Source organism: Mugil cephalus, chromosome 12 (genome assembly GCF_022458985.1).
Source record: "Mugil cephalus isolate CIBA_MC_2020 chromosome 12, CIBA_Mcephalus_1.1, whole genome shotgun sequence".
Taxonomy (NCBI): domain Eukaryota; kingdom Metazoa; phylum Chordata; class Actinopteri; order Mugiliformes; family Mugilidae; genus Mugil; species Mugil cephalus.
Window position 1 is genome coordinate 23,066,643 of NC_061781.1, and position 13,178 is coordinate 23,079,820.

General features: G+C 40.7%; 1 protein-coding gene across 1 annotated transcript; it reads right to left on the bottom strand.

Annotated features, from left to right (window-relative positions):
* Positions 1-24: 24 nt before the first annotated feature.
* cenpj (centromere protein J) lies at positions 25-12,768 on the bottom strand. Its single transcript, XM_047602096.1, has 19 exons — positions 12,664-12,768; positions 11,518-11,918; positions 10,557-10,683; positions 10,238-10,417; positions 9,600-9,729; positions 8,890-8,995; positions 8,069-8,803; positions 6,801-7,599; positions 6,555-6,687; positions 6,169-6,334; positions 5,720-5,851; positions 5,500-5,631; positions 4,906-5,014; positions 4,467-4,621; positions 4,281-4,364; positions 3,059-3,199; positions 2,854-2,938; positions 2,645-2,765; positions 25-914 (listed from the first exon to the last, which is right to left on the bottom strand). The coding sequence occupies exons 2-19, from the start codon at positions 11,887-11,889 to the stop codon at positions 722-724; spliced, it is 3,900 nt and encodes a 1,299-aa protein (XP_047458052.1). The 5' UTR covers positions 11,890-11,918; positions 12,664-12,768; the 3' UTR covers positions 25-721.
* Between the last annotated feature and the right edge of the window lie 410 nt (positions 12,769-13,178).

Consider the following 13,178-nt stretch of genomic DNA (forward strand, 5'->3'; position numbering starts at 1 on the left):
TCAGCAATGGTTCATAGTTATAAATTAGATAAAAACATAAAATTTATTTTACAAAAAAAAAAAATCATATACAGCCAGCTAAGAAAATAAATATGTATTTAACATTTTTACAAATTAAAATCATCACAAACAAAACAAAATACGCACCAGTCTGAGGTAAATCTACCTGAATCTACAGCACACGTCACATTTTGTTCCTGTAAACGAAGGGAGTCAAGTTTCCTAAGTTACTGTTAAAATATTTACATTTACATGGAAATATCCTGGAAGAACATTGTGTTGTTTAGACTAAAGACCAATTTCCCAGCGAGATTTAAGGAAGTTTACTTCCCAAAAGTTAATGTTAAAGAATTTGTAACATTTCATTCAAGGCTCAGGTATGAAACTAGGATCAGGAAAGTCTGAGCACAAAAAAAAAGAGCATTGTGTCAAACACTAGATGTTCTGTGAGGAGCTAAAGGAATTTGACACTTAAAAAAAATAGAAATGACAGTTCAAATAAATAAAAGGAAGATGTTTCTGATTCTCTTTGTGTTATGTGGTGACCAGATGTTGCTTTGTCGGTTCTTTTTGTGGCATTTAGCATTAAGACTCGTTCACTGTCGATCTTCCTCTAAAGAGGTAGAGTCAAAAAGAAAAGCACCAACTCCTCAAGTTTTTTTGTTTTTTTCCTGAAGGCTTTTGGAGTTTAGTTAAAAGTTAAAAGCACCAGTTTTAATGTCTACGCTCTGTTGTCCACGATGACGTTCCCGTCCTTGTCTTTGATCCGGAGCCGTCCGGTCGGGTAGCGTGTCTCCTGTCGGCCGTCGGCGTAGACGGTTTTCACGGTGCCGTCCGGATACTCGCGCCGCTTGTAGTCGGACGTGTGAATCTCCTTCTGACCCGTGTTGAAGTGGATCTGTTTGGTGCCGTCCCTGAGACAAACACAACGCGTTCACAACCAGTTAATGTGAAACCATTTATTCATCTAGTGGTTTTTACTAGTAGTAATAGTAATAATAAATTTTATTTATATAGTCGGGCTGGGTGTATCGATCTAAATATCGATCGGATCGATACTAGCGTCATTAGATTGATACTTTTGTTACAGTTTCTCTTCTTGTTGTGTTGTTTATATCGTTATATTTTTGTTACATTGTTCCTTTTTCTTATTTTTGCACTAATTCATTTTCTAAATCAATTGTGAGAATATTTAAATTGTATACTGTTATATATTTTATATTGTAATTAGTTATTAGTTAAGAGAAAAAATGGTTTATTTCCCTAATATTTGTCCTGTATTTCATCATAATCAACTAACTAAAGGGAAAATTACCAAATTATTCAATGATCATTACGTTTCAAGAAAAAGTGTCGCCCTATATTTACTTTATATTCCCAGTATGACCCAGTCCTGTTAAAAAGCGCTTTTCAAGAACTCAGACACTTTACAAACACCAAATAAAAACAGAAAAAACACATTGAATGAAACGTTGAATAGAATGAAATAAATAAAATAAGTATGGGAGCAGTTAAATGTTAAAGGCAAACTTAAAAAGATGGGTTTTTAAAAGTGTTGGGAGGACGGGGGAGATGTGGTCGTTGAGGAGTTTGGAGGGTAAACGTTCAGTCATAGAGCAGGTTATTGCAGTAGCAGTAGTTTTATTCCAGTGTGGAGGGATTGAAGGCTGTTTTTGTGACCTGTTTGATGTGTTGTTCAAAGAGTGAAGTGGGAGTCGAGGATGAATCCACGGTTGCGGGAGGAGGGAGTCAGGGATGAATTAAATAACGGTGAGACAGAAGAGTTGGGGGCTGGTCAGGGCTCTGGGGCCGATGATTATGACTTTTCACAGTTCAGTTGGATGTAGCTGGGGTGCATCCACGTTTTTATTGTTTGGTTTTATTTTACTCAGTTAGTCTGTGAACTTAATCCTGTGCAAACTGTCCATGTCTGTGATTTGTAAAGTAATAATTACATTGTAAATTACCATAATAATAACACAGAGGTCCTGTGATAAAACTAATCCAATGTGAATCAATTTTGCAGCAGAACCATGAAGGATGTGCTATAATTCAAAGTTTGGACAAAGAGGAGATATTACTAAACTAATCACCTGTTTAAACCAGGGATTAAATCATTAAATCAACCATTAAAGGTTATTTTAAATGCTGCAGGGTTGCTGGTAATTTCTTCCCTGGGATAAATAGTATCAAAAGTATATTTGTATCATCCATTATAATTTATTAAGCAATTTAAACTGTCTCTGATGCAGTGGAGGGAAATGGAAAGTAGCAGAGCCGTAACAACGGATCGTAAATTAGAGTAAAACACAACAAATAAACCGTTTGTTTATCCGGAGTGAATGAACCATATGAAACGTGGACGTAAGGGGAAATATCTGAGTCACAGGACGTCCTCCGGTAAAACTGTTGATCTTAACCTGAACCTAGTTTTGTGATCCACAGTTTAATAACCAATAAAAGATCAAATACTCAGTCAAACTTTAGATAGAAATTTAGTTTCTCGTCTCTTTGGTAAAACTCATTAACATCTATCGGACTCTTTTGCTGCAGCAGGACACAAGCAGGTAAAAAGCTGAGGAGCTGAGCTGAATAATTAATGCGTGGAAGCTCATTAAAAGGAGTCGGGCTGGTCTTCACTCACGGGTTGACCTGGATGATGGTACCGTCCGTCAGAACACTCTCCTCTCGGCCGTCAGGGAACAGGTTCTTCACCGTCTGGTCTGCGAAGGTGATTTCCTTCCTGCCGTCTGGGAAATGTTTTTCTGGAGCAGGAAAAAAAAAAAGATAAATTCAGGAAAATGACTTGTTGTTGAGTCGTGGTGATTTCACTGCTGCTCGGTCTGATCTCACCTGTCTGGTTGTTGGGGAAGTGCAGGACCTCCATCCCGTCCGGGTACGTGATGTGAGTCGTCTGGGCCTCGGAGTAATAGTAGATCTGAGGATGAGGAGCTTCTGACATTTAGCTCATTTCACAGTAACTCAAACCAGAATCCACAGACATAATGAGTCGTTTGAGTTTACAGAACGTGGGTCGATTGTGTTGTGGACGTCTCACCACTCTCTGGTCGGCTGTGATCTGCTTGGTGTCCCCGTTGAAGAAGGTGACTTTGACTGACCGGCCGTCCGCCGACACCTCCTTCCTGGTCCCGTTGGGGAAGACGATGAGACGATCGCCGCCGACCAGAACCTTCTCCACCTGAAAGGACCAGAACCAGACGTCACTTAACAGGCAGGTAAATATGTACAGTGTCTGATCCCTAAAAACGCTTTGATTCCAGCAGCATTCACAGTGGCACATCCCAAAGATTCTCAGAGGCTTTGACTTCTGTCATCTGGCGTTTTTCTTCCATTTGATTTCACCACCATCACTTATTCGTTGAAGATGACAGTTCCCCACTCTCCTTCCAGGTTTTTAATAATGCAGCGTTGGTTTTAGTAGTTTCTGCTTCGCTCTCCTTCGATGGTTGTTGAAGAAATGAGAAGCTTCTCGTTGCATCAGTTGAGGATTAAATAAAAACCAGCTGAAAGTTAATCACTCGTGCAGGTGATGCACATGCAACAACCTCATCCATCAACGCTATGTGCAATCAATACTTTCACTGACACTGATGCTCTGTTTATTCTGTTTTAACCCATTTTTACCACTGCTGCTGTCCGTCTTCCCCAGTAAAATAAGTTTTATATTTCTTTTTTTATTTATATTTTCAGTATTTTTATTATTAACTCTCTTGTAAATAACACCCTTTGCACTATTTTGTATAAACTTTGCACTGTAAAAGAGAAACTCTCCAATCTCATTACACACAGTATAATGACAATAAATGGCATTCTATTATATTCTAATTATTAATTAAATCCAGATGGTGACAATAAAATAAAAATAAAATAAACAAATATATGAGAGAGGACAATAAAACAAAAGTAAAGTGAAGTTCTTTTTTGTCGAAAAGAAAAATCAATAAACAATTGTTAAAAAAATATAGAATATCTTTTTTTTTTTTTTTTTTTAAATAGATCTTTGGACTCTGTGGCCTTTTAAAGTCGACTTTATGTGTCTTCATGTGAATGTTGTGGACTTGCACCATTTTCATTTGGAGCAGATAATGTCATCGTTGCAGTTTAGTGCAAGAAAAATGTGTATTAAAAGAATTCACTACAGCTTCCATTATCATTTAAAGCTGTAATCAGAGGACATGGAAGCACTTCCTATTTAATTAATTAATTTAATTAATATTCCAGATGAAGGTGAACTGGTTGGATCCGTCAGGATTTCTCACCTTTCCATCAGGATGTGTGATGACCTCCTGTGTTGACTCTTCGGTTTCACTGGGCTCCGTCTCTTTTGCTGGAGAATCTCTTTTCTGTAACATGAAGAGGACAAAAATAAATCCTGGACACCTGAACATCCTCTTTTTCCTGGTATGTGTCACGTTTGTTCAGATAACTTGTATCAGGCGTCTTACTGGAGAGCAGCTGTGAGGTTGTTCTGGGCTCGGGGGTTTTTCCTGACTCTTCTCCTCTGTCCTCCTGTCAGGTAAGGAGGAGGAGGAGGAGGAGGAGGAGGAGGAGGAGGGCGGCTCTTGTCTTGATGTTCTCCTCAGGCTGCTCTTTGTTCCTGCTGAGAATCACAACACATAGAAATATGAGGGAATAAAAAAAGACCTTAAGTTTGTTCTCAACCATCAAGACCTCGGGCCAGGTTATTAAATCTGAAATAATATCTGAAAGATTGGAATTTAATTAATTTACTAAATGAAGATTCTTTCATTTAAACGTGCATTACCCTTGGTTAAAGCTGTTTTTAAGCCCAATCTTATAAATAAATACGTGATTTCCTCCTTAAAATGGAGCTGCCTCATGAAGTTACACGTTCTTTTTTTTAATTTAAACTAGTCAAAGTACCTGCAGTGACCTGGCCGCTCTCCCTGGAGTTCCTTCGAGTAGCTGCCGCTGTGCTGCTCTGAGGAGGACTGATGCTGCTGCTGCTTCCTCCTCTGGAGTCCAGAGGACTCTGGAGACAGTGAGAGGAGGACGCCTCAGCGTTAAAGGGGAAGTCAAACATGAACTATATCCAAAATAACACCTCTGCTAAAGTGAAATATCAAAAAGCTGCAGAAATCAAAGCTTTAAGGAGTTTATTTTTTGAAAGGAATATGTCTCAGGGTTGGTTTAATCCAAGCAGCAGCCTCCACGTCTGAGAGATGAAGTGGACGTGCAAAAAAACTGCAGTTCATGAAGTGGCCACTTGAGGCTCCAAAAGGGAACAATAGACCCCATGTTAAAAAAACCCAACTTTACAGCAACATTGTTTACAGCCTGGTACAAAAGATTATTTTAGTCTCAATAGTTTGTTTCACTATTCATGACATTCGTTTATTTAAATCATGTCATTTAGGTCTTGTTGTTGTGATTACGCAGTTTAAAGACTGAAATATACCGACACGACTACCGTGATCACATCGATGCAACCAGTAAAAAGCGTATAAACAGACTCACAGCGAACGTAACTCCTTTGGTCATAGATGACACATTTTTCTCAAATATTCTGGGAGCATCTTTTGTTTCTGCGTCCTTCTCTCCGGGGTTTTTCTTCCAGGCGCTGAGGCGGAGCTTTTCCAACATACGGACCTTAAAACAAAAACATCATTTTATGTTAATTTTATGATTAAGTGCATTTTTTGTATAATAACATAGAGATACAGAGGCGTTCAGGTACCTCGTCCCGTAGGGAGCTGTTCTCCTGGTTGAGGGAGTCGATCTGTTGCCGTAGTCGGCTCTGGGTGGAGGTCCAGCGGCTCTCCCTCCTCCTCAGCTCCTCCTGCAGGGAGCTCAGCTGCTGCTTCAACACCTGGTGAGGACGACAAGGAGACACTGAACTGGACTGTCCCAAGATTTCACATATTCATACCGCAATTGTGTAAATAATATTGCAGTACTGCTGTAAAGTTGGGCTTTTTAAAATGTGGGTCTATGGGGATTTGCTCACTGCTGGAGCCCCTAGTGGTCACTCGATGAACTGCAGTTTTTTTGCACTTGAGACATAAAAGGAACTTGTATTTGTGTATCAGCTATAATAATTAATGTAAATTGGAACAGTATTGCACTTGTGAGGTTTGTTTTTGTGAAACTAATATGAACTGCGGATCCGTTTTGACGATGCATCACCTGGATTTCCTCCCGCTCCTTCTTGTCGGGTATTGCTCTGGCAGCCGACGCGTGCTTCTCAAAGAGTTTACGCTCCTTCTGCAACTTCCTGTTCTCCTCTTTCTTGTACTCCTCAAACTGTGCCAGCTCCTCTGCCTTTGTCTGCTCAAACTCCAAACGCTCTCTCCTGAAAAACAGACATTATTGGACATGAAAGGAGAAAAAAAATATAATCCGTCAAGTATGAAAGTATTTAAACCCAAAAATAGACACAGTGACGTCTGCTGCATTGCAGCAATATTCATTTTGTGTATATTCTTGTGTAATATATGTCTTTAATTTTATTTTGCACACACTACCTTACGCTGGCATAAAATCTTCCAGCTGAACTTTAACAAAATAATCACCTGAGGTTCTCCTGCTTTGTCTCGTTGTCCTGCCTGAGTTTGGTAAGTGCAGCGTTTTCCTTCTTAAATCTTTCGATCTCAATCTCCAGCTCAACCAGCCTCTCACGGAGCTGCCTGGACTGAACCTGCTGAACTGTGGGACGAGAACAAACCGGTGAGATATCTGATGCTTAAATGTGTTGATATGTTTTAACTAAACCGCTCTTGGCATATTTTTTTTTTTTTCCAGTAAGTATTTCTTCTAACCTGTCTCCTCGTCTGGTTTTCTGGACTCAGTTGGAGCATGAGGAGCAGGAGGAGGAGGTAGTGGTTTGTTCTGTGCTTTCGGCTTCAGTGAAGGGAACAACCTGGTCATGAGCTGGGAGGCAGGAGGAGGATCAGGGACCAGGTCGGCTGTGTCCTCATCCAGCTCCGCCGCTTTACTCGCTGCCACCTTCCTCACCAGAGTCTTGTCTGCTGGTGTTTTCCCGCCGGCCGTCAGCTTGGAGACGGGACTAGTTTCCCTCTTGTCGCAAGTCGTGTCGTCCAGGTCGTTCCACGTGTCGTCATCGTCAAACACGACTCTCACCCGCCGGCTGCCTTCGTCCTCCACCAGCGTGGACTCGTCTGCGTTGCTGAGGACGCTCTCCTCATCATCATCATCATCATCATCCTCTTGTGCTACGTCTGAAGCCGAATCCCTGAAATCATCCTCGTCCTCATACGTCCGCTTGTCGTAAGGCGGGTTAGACGCCACAGGGAAGGAAAGTGTGCTTTTGACTAATCCGTCCTGCTCTGTGAAATCAGAGTCATCGCAGGACGATATGTCAGACATCTCACATTTGTCTTCTCTCCCACTGTCCACCTCCTCCTTGTCCTCAGCGCTCAGTTTGCTCTTGGCCAAAGGTGCTTCTGAATTCCCAGAACTGCTTTCACATGTCAAAGCGCTGCTGCAGCTCTGCAGGGAGCCTCTGGGAGGAGACTTGATGGGGGTGGAGGACAGGCGTCGCTGGTGGAGCCCTGTAGCAGCGTGACGCTTCCAATGCTTCTGGTCCATATGAAGAACCTGCAGGTCAGTGGTGTCAAACTCATTTTAGTTCAGGAGCCACAAACATCTCAAGATACACAACAGTGTATTAACCTATAAATAACAACAGCTCCAAATGTTGTTCTAGAGCAAAGAAGAACATTATGACAATATTTATATTTAATGAACTCCACTATTACAAAGCATGTAACAAACAAACAACCGGTCACTTCTTCAGAAAAGTGCATTTTTTGTATATTTCTAGGTCTCAGTGTCACTAAATCTGTGTGAAACCTTGGAACAGCAGCTACTTTTATTGGAAAAGTTGCATTTAATGTCTTAAAATATAATTTTTTCACTTTGCAAATTCATCCTGCTACAGACCATAACCCTCTAACACTACCAGCAACCCCAGTTTTACATGCACCAAACAGCAAAGTGATGATTAAAATATTCCCAACAGTGCTGGAAACAATATTTAATGAAAGTAGAGCAATCACTAACGTACCTTCATGACAAAGGAGGAGTTGGATGAGAACGACAGCTCTTCGGCTGCTTGCTCCAGCAGCTCAAACTCTCCCAGCTCCATGTTTTCCACCTGCTGGTCACATTCCCAGCGCTGCAGCTTCTCCTGGAACGACAGCTCGAAGGAATCCCGCTGAGCTCCGTCTCCTCCGCTCGACGCTCTTCTCCCTCCGGCCGGTTCCGCTTTCGAACCACAGCTGCTTTTCTCTTTCGCTGCCTCGTTTTGCGCGGCCAACGCGCCCAGATGTTTGGTTACGGGGTTCGGGTTCCTCACGGCCTGAACGCACAGACCTACTCTCCTGTTACTCTGCTCCAGAGGATGTTTGCTTTGTTTGCCTTCTCTTTCACCCTGAATATACTCTGGTCCTTTTGTGTTGTGTCTTTGGTGACAACCCAACACTTTTGTCCGTGCTGCTTTACTTTCCGCTCTGACGTCCTGAGGGGGTGAGATCTGTCCCCTCTGTCGGTTTTCTTTGTTGAGGATGGCGGTTTTACGTTGGACGGGAAGCCGCGGGGCGCTGTTGGTACTAACCCTCTGGATGGATGCAGGCTCTGAGTTGCTGCGAGAGATTCCTCTGGCTTGAGGTTTTTGTTTGGGGTCGTTCTTCACCTCTGGTTTTTGTACCGAAGCTTTGCGGTTCTTGGTAAATCTGGAGAGCCCCTCGCCCCTCTTCAGAAAGGCCCTTTTAGCAGGAATCTGCGAAGCTCCGTGTTGGCTCTGTTAATGGAAAAAGACACAATGTAAATGAAATGTGCATTTTTCCTGTTTATTTCAGGACCGATAAGTTTGATTCGTCCTCTGACCTGTTGCTGCTGTGCAGACTTCAGCTTCTGCTCCTCCAGCCTCAACTGCTCCTCCAACAACTCCTCAAATGTTTGCTTCTGGCCCCCGATACCCGGCCTTATGGGTCTGGAGCAGAGCCGACCGATGCATTAAACGACAAATACACTCACAGAAAGGACTAAAGCATAACACCCACATACATTCGTCTGAACTGCAGATCTGGTTTGATTTACACTTGATTTACGCAAGATCAAATTTGTACATAAATGATCATAGTTTTATTGCATCAGAATAAACATGATTATTATATAAAGAGTAACTTATCAGGAGACATTTTTACTATAATTATCAGGTATTTGAGTTTTTCTTTCTTCATAGTAGCCTCCTCTGGCTTTAACAACATCATGACATAAACGAGGCATTCGTTCCACAAGATGTATTTGTATGCAGACTCTCAAAAGCCCCAAAGAGTTAAAGTGAATAATGCAAACTGTGATTTGTTTTTTTGTTTTTTTATTTTTGCACTGAAGTTGTGACTCCTGCAAATCTTCTTGACCCTAATTGAGTAAAATGGATCATATCAATAAAAGTCTGATCATGCAGTAAATACATCCCAAAATACATAGAACTCATGCTGGTTTTTAAGAAAGACGTAGTGAATAGAAACTTGAATTTGCGTCCAAATATTTGGCTTTTAGCATAATTATCTCATAATTAATGCAGTATTCACCTGTCGTTGACGTCCTCTCTTCTACTGTCGTCTTCGGCTCTAGTTGCACCACTTCCTTGAATTAGTTGCTCAGGAAACTGGCTGATATCAACGCTCTGCTCCTGATCGTCTTCTCTGGAGTCCCATGATTCTGCAGGAATTTCACACAAAAGGGATTTATCACAAAAAGCATGTGAAGCATGTGCATTTTCCTTTTTTAAACTTTTTGTTTAATTAAACATTCATGACATTTAGGAAAAATAAACAAATTTATAATATAATGAACAAAAATAATAAGAATAAAAATAATAAATAAATGTGATTAACAAGTATCAGCTCTATTATAGAGTTAATAAGGGGCCCACATTTTCAAAGAAGAGTCTATGTTGTTGTTGATCCTATAAGTAAGTTTTTCTGAGGTTATCTTGGTGAATTCCTTAGTTTTTCTTTTGACTTCCAGTGTTTTAAGATAAACCCCGTTTCCTGTTACAAGTGCAAGTTTGACCCATGAACACATTTGTGGCGATAGGCCAGACTTTCTTGGCAAAATAAACAATAGATCAGATAATAGCAGTCCAGAGATGAGATATTTTCTGACTCCTGTGAACCAAGCTTCCATTTTCTTACTTTAACCTAAAAACAAAATAACATTATCTCACCTTCCTCGTCGTGGTCGCTCTCATCATGATCTTGATTAACACGTAGCTGCTGCTCTTGTCGGAGGCCACAGGTAGAGCCCTGTGGGACTCCACGGGGGTGAATATCGGAGCTGTACGTCCTCTCTCTGTAATGAGACGACTCGTGGAGTGTGTCTTCAGGCCATTCTGCTCCAGACATCTCTGTAAGACACATTACAGGATCAACAAATTATCCATTTACCTACGAAGCAAAGGGCTGAACGCACGTCCGACTCCGTTCTCAGTTTACATATATTTCTATATTAAGTAAAACAAATGATGAAATTTGTCTTTTGCTAACCTCCGGTGCAAAGCTGAGATCCGTTCACTGCTCCCAGAAGCTTCTGCTGCTCCTCCTGCAGACGAAGCAGCTCCTCCAGCTGATGGGCTTTTAGCTGCTCCTGCATGTGCTGCTGCCATTTCCTCAACTGCACAAACACAGAGTCATTGTAAGGAAATCAGTCACACCGTCTTCCTTCGAAGACTAGAAAAGTCTCTGTGTGTTTCAGCCTGTTTAAAGGCAACTAGAAGCTTTTGATTACAAATTGTGAACCTCACGCTGCCACTTATAACATGTGTGATCAGTGGACACGCTGATGATCAACATATTAAAAGTGATTACTTGTTGCATCCACTTGAGTCCCCGCCAACATAAATAGCCTTAATGGAAAAAACACTAATAATAGCAGGGGATAACAAAGGAAGGTATTAAGTGAGTGATATAACACTGAAGTGACAGAAATTTTTTTTTTAGGGCGATTTTTTTAGTCCTCAGACAAATACAGAATATAATAAAGGTGCAGGTTTCTCAGCTATTTCACTATAAAATTAAATTATCTTGCCCCAGCATCAGTATAATATATTGTACACCCACTTGCCAGTTCATTAAGTACACCAATTAAAACAAATACCTGTTACTCTTATAATATTCAGTTTATCTTGAAACACCATCATCGGAAAGTTGGACTGAACTGAACGAAAACCTGTTTCTGTTTCCAAACCTAGTCCACTGACTAAAATGAGGTCGTGTTTCCAAGTAATATAAACATGTATCGGTACAACAGTACTACAAACCAGAGCACCCATAAAAAAAACAAGACACCACAACCTTAACGGAGCTAATATTTAGTGCAGGATGTTACACTAGATTGCATGTTTACAGGTCAGTATATATCTATTAAGGCAGTTATCAAGGAGGTGTCCATCTCACCAGAAGTGTAGATTTTTACAGCCAAATAGTATCAATGTGATTTATTCCTCACCTGTTCCAGCTTCATCATAAGGGGCATATCCTGCGATTTGCTCGCCATTTCCTCCAAACTGTCCAAACGTCCATCGGAAACGTTAGCGGTGACAGGGCAGAGACTGTTCACCGGCCTCTCTCCTCCAAGCGATCCGCCGGCAAACCCATCCACCTCCAGGCAGCTGCTGTCTGCAGAGGCAGGCAAGGGAGCGAAGTCGGAGGCGAAGGAGTCATCTGGCACCAGGTGTGGAGATCCCATGGCAGGCATGTGACGCAGGGAGGAGGCCAAATCTGCAGAAGGGTTGAGGATCACCCCGGCTCTGGTACTACTTGGCATCCATCGGGCCAGGAAGTCTGCCTGGGAGTACTCAAGCCCCGCTGGAGATGACATGTTGGCCGCAGTGTCTCAAGCAGGGTTTGCTAATCCGGATTTAAGCGACAGATTATGGTGACAGGTTAGGAGTTAATCACATCCTGTATAAACACAGTCCAGCACGTTCCAGACCTGAGGAAACTATACATAGAAGGTGTAACACCCCCACTGAACTTTATTTGTAGAACATTTTGAACATTATAGAGAGACATTGTGATATACACATAAGATATAGAATTAAGGTTGATTGTCACAACTAAATGTCCACCCACCCACTAAAATGCCAATCACTCAATACGAGAGAAATCAACAAATAAATAAAAATAACAATTCTACTAATAAATAAATAAAGAAAAAACTAACAAATCAAAGAAAAAAAACAGTAAATATTAAATAACTAAATAACAAAAGCAACAACAGCCAGTGTGATAAAAATCTGGATTCAATCGGTTGCTTCACAACAACGTAACGTTACCATCAGATTCAATTATTTGGTTAGTAACATGCTAAATATACCATATTTTTAGAAAACTAAACAGCCGAATAACTGACAGGGTCATATAATTTATCATGAAATTAAGTTAACAATGTCACATTAGCTCCCTCAGCACATTTAAGTAAAAAATGTAATTTTATTTAAAAGGCTTGGCGTGCGTGTTGACACCCGTCTGTTGCTAGTAGCAAGCTACGCGTCACTCGAGACACTAAAGTTTTTTCCCAGGTCTTTCACTATAAATACGAAGCAGATAAACTGGCAGCGTTAATAAACATCTTAAAACACACAGGATTTACCTGTAACATGGGACAGTGGCTGTCCTGCTGAAGCGAAGGCGTGTGTTATACAAACATAACAAACAGAGGTTTCGAACCCTGCCGCCATATCGAACCAAAGCCCGCGATAGCAAATAAAAAACGTTGACGAAACGAGAATTGCATTGTGGGTAATGAAGTCTTTTTTTTCAACTGGTCGTTTTGCCTTTTGTTCTTTTAAATCCCTTTATAAAAATAACTATAGTATTAAAGAATATATAAAACATAATATTAACATATAAAGATATAAACCGATCGTTGTATTAATTTATTTATACATTTACTTAAATTTTAGACTAAAATTACCTTTCTATTACATCCGGTTTAAACACGCTTTTCAAAATAATTTGCAATAACGATTAGGAGAGGAATAAAAAATAGAAATATTAAATTAAAAATGTTTAAATGACTCCATTTTAAGAACATTCAACTAGGATATATTTTTACTTTTCTGGTAAAATGTTCAATGTTATTTAATGTTTTGGACTTGAACGTAA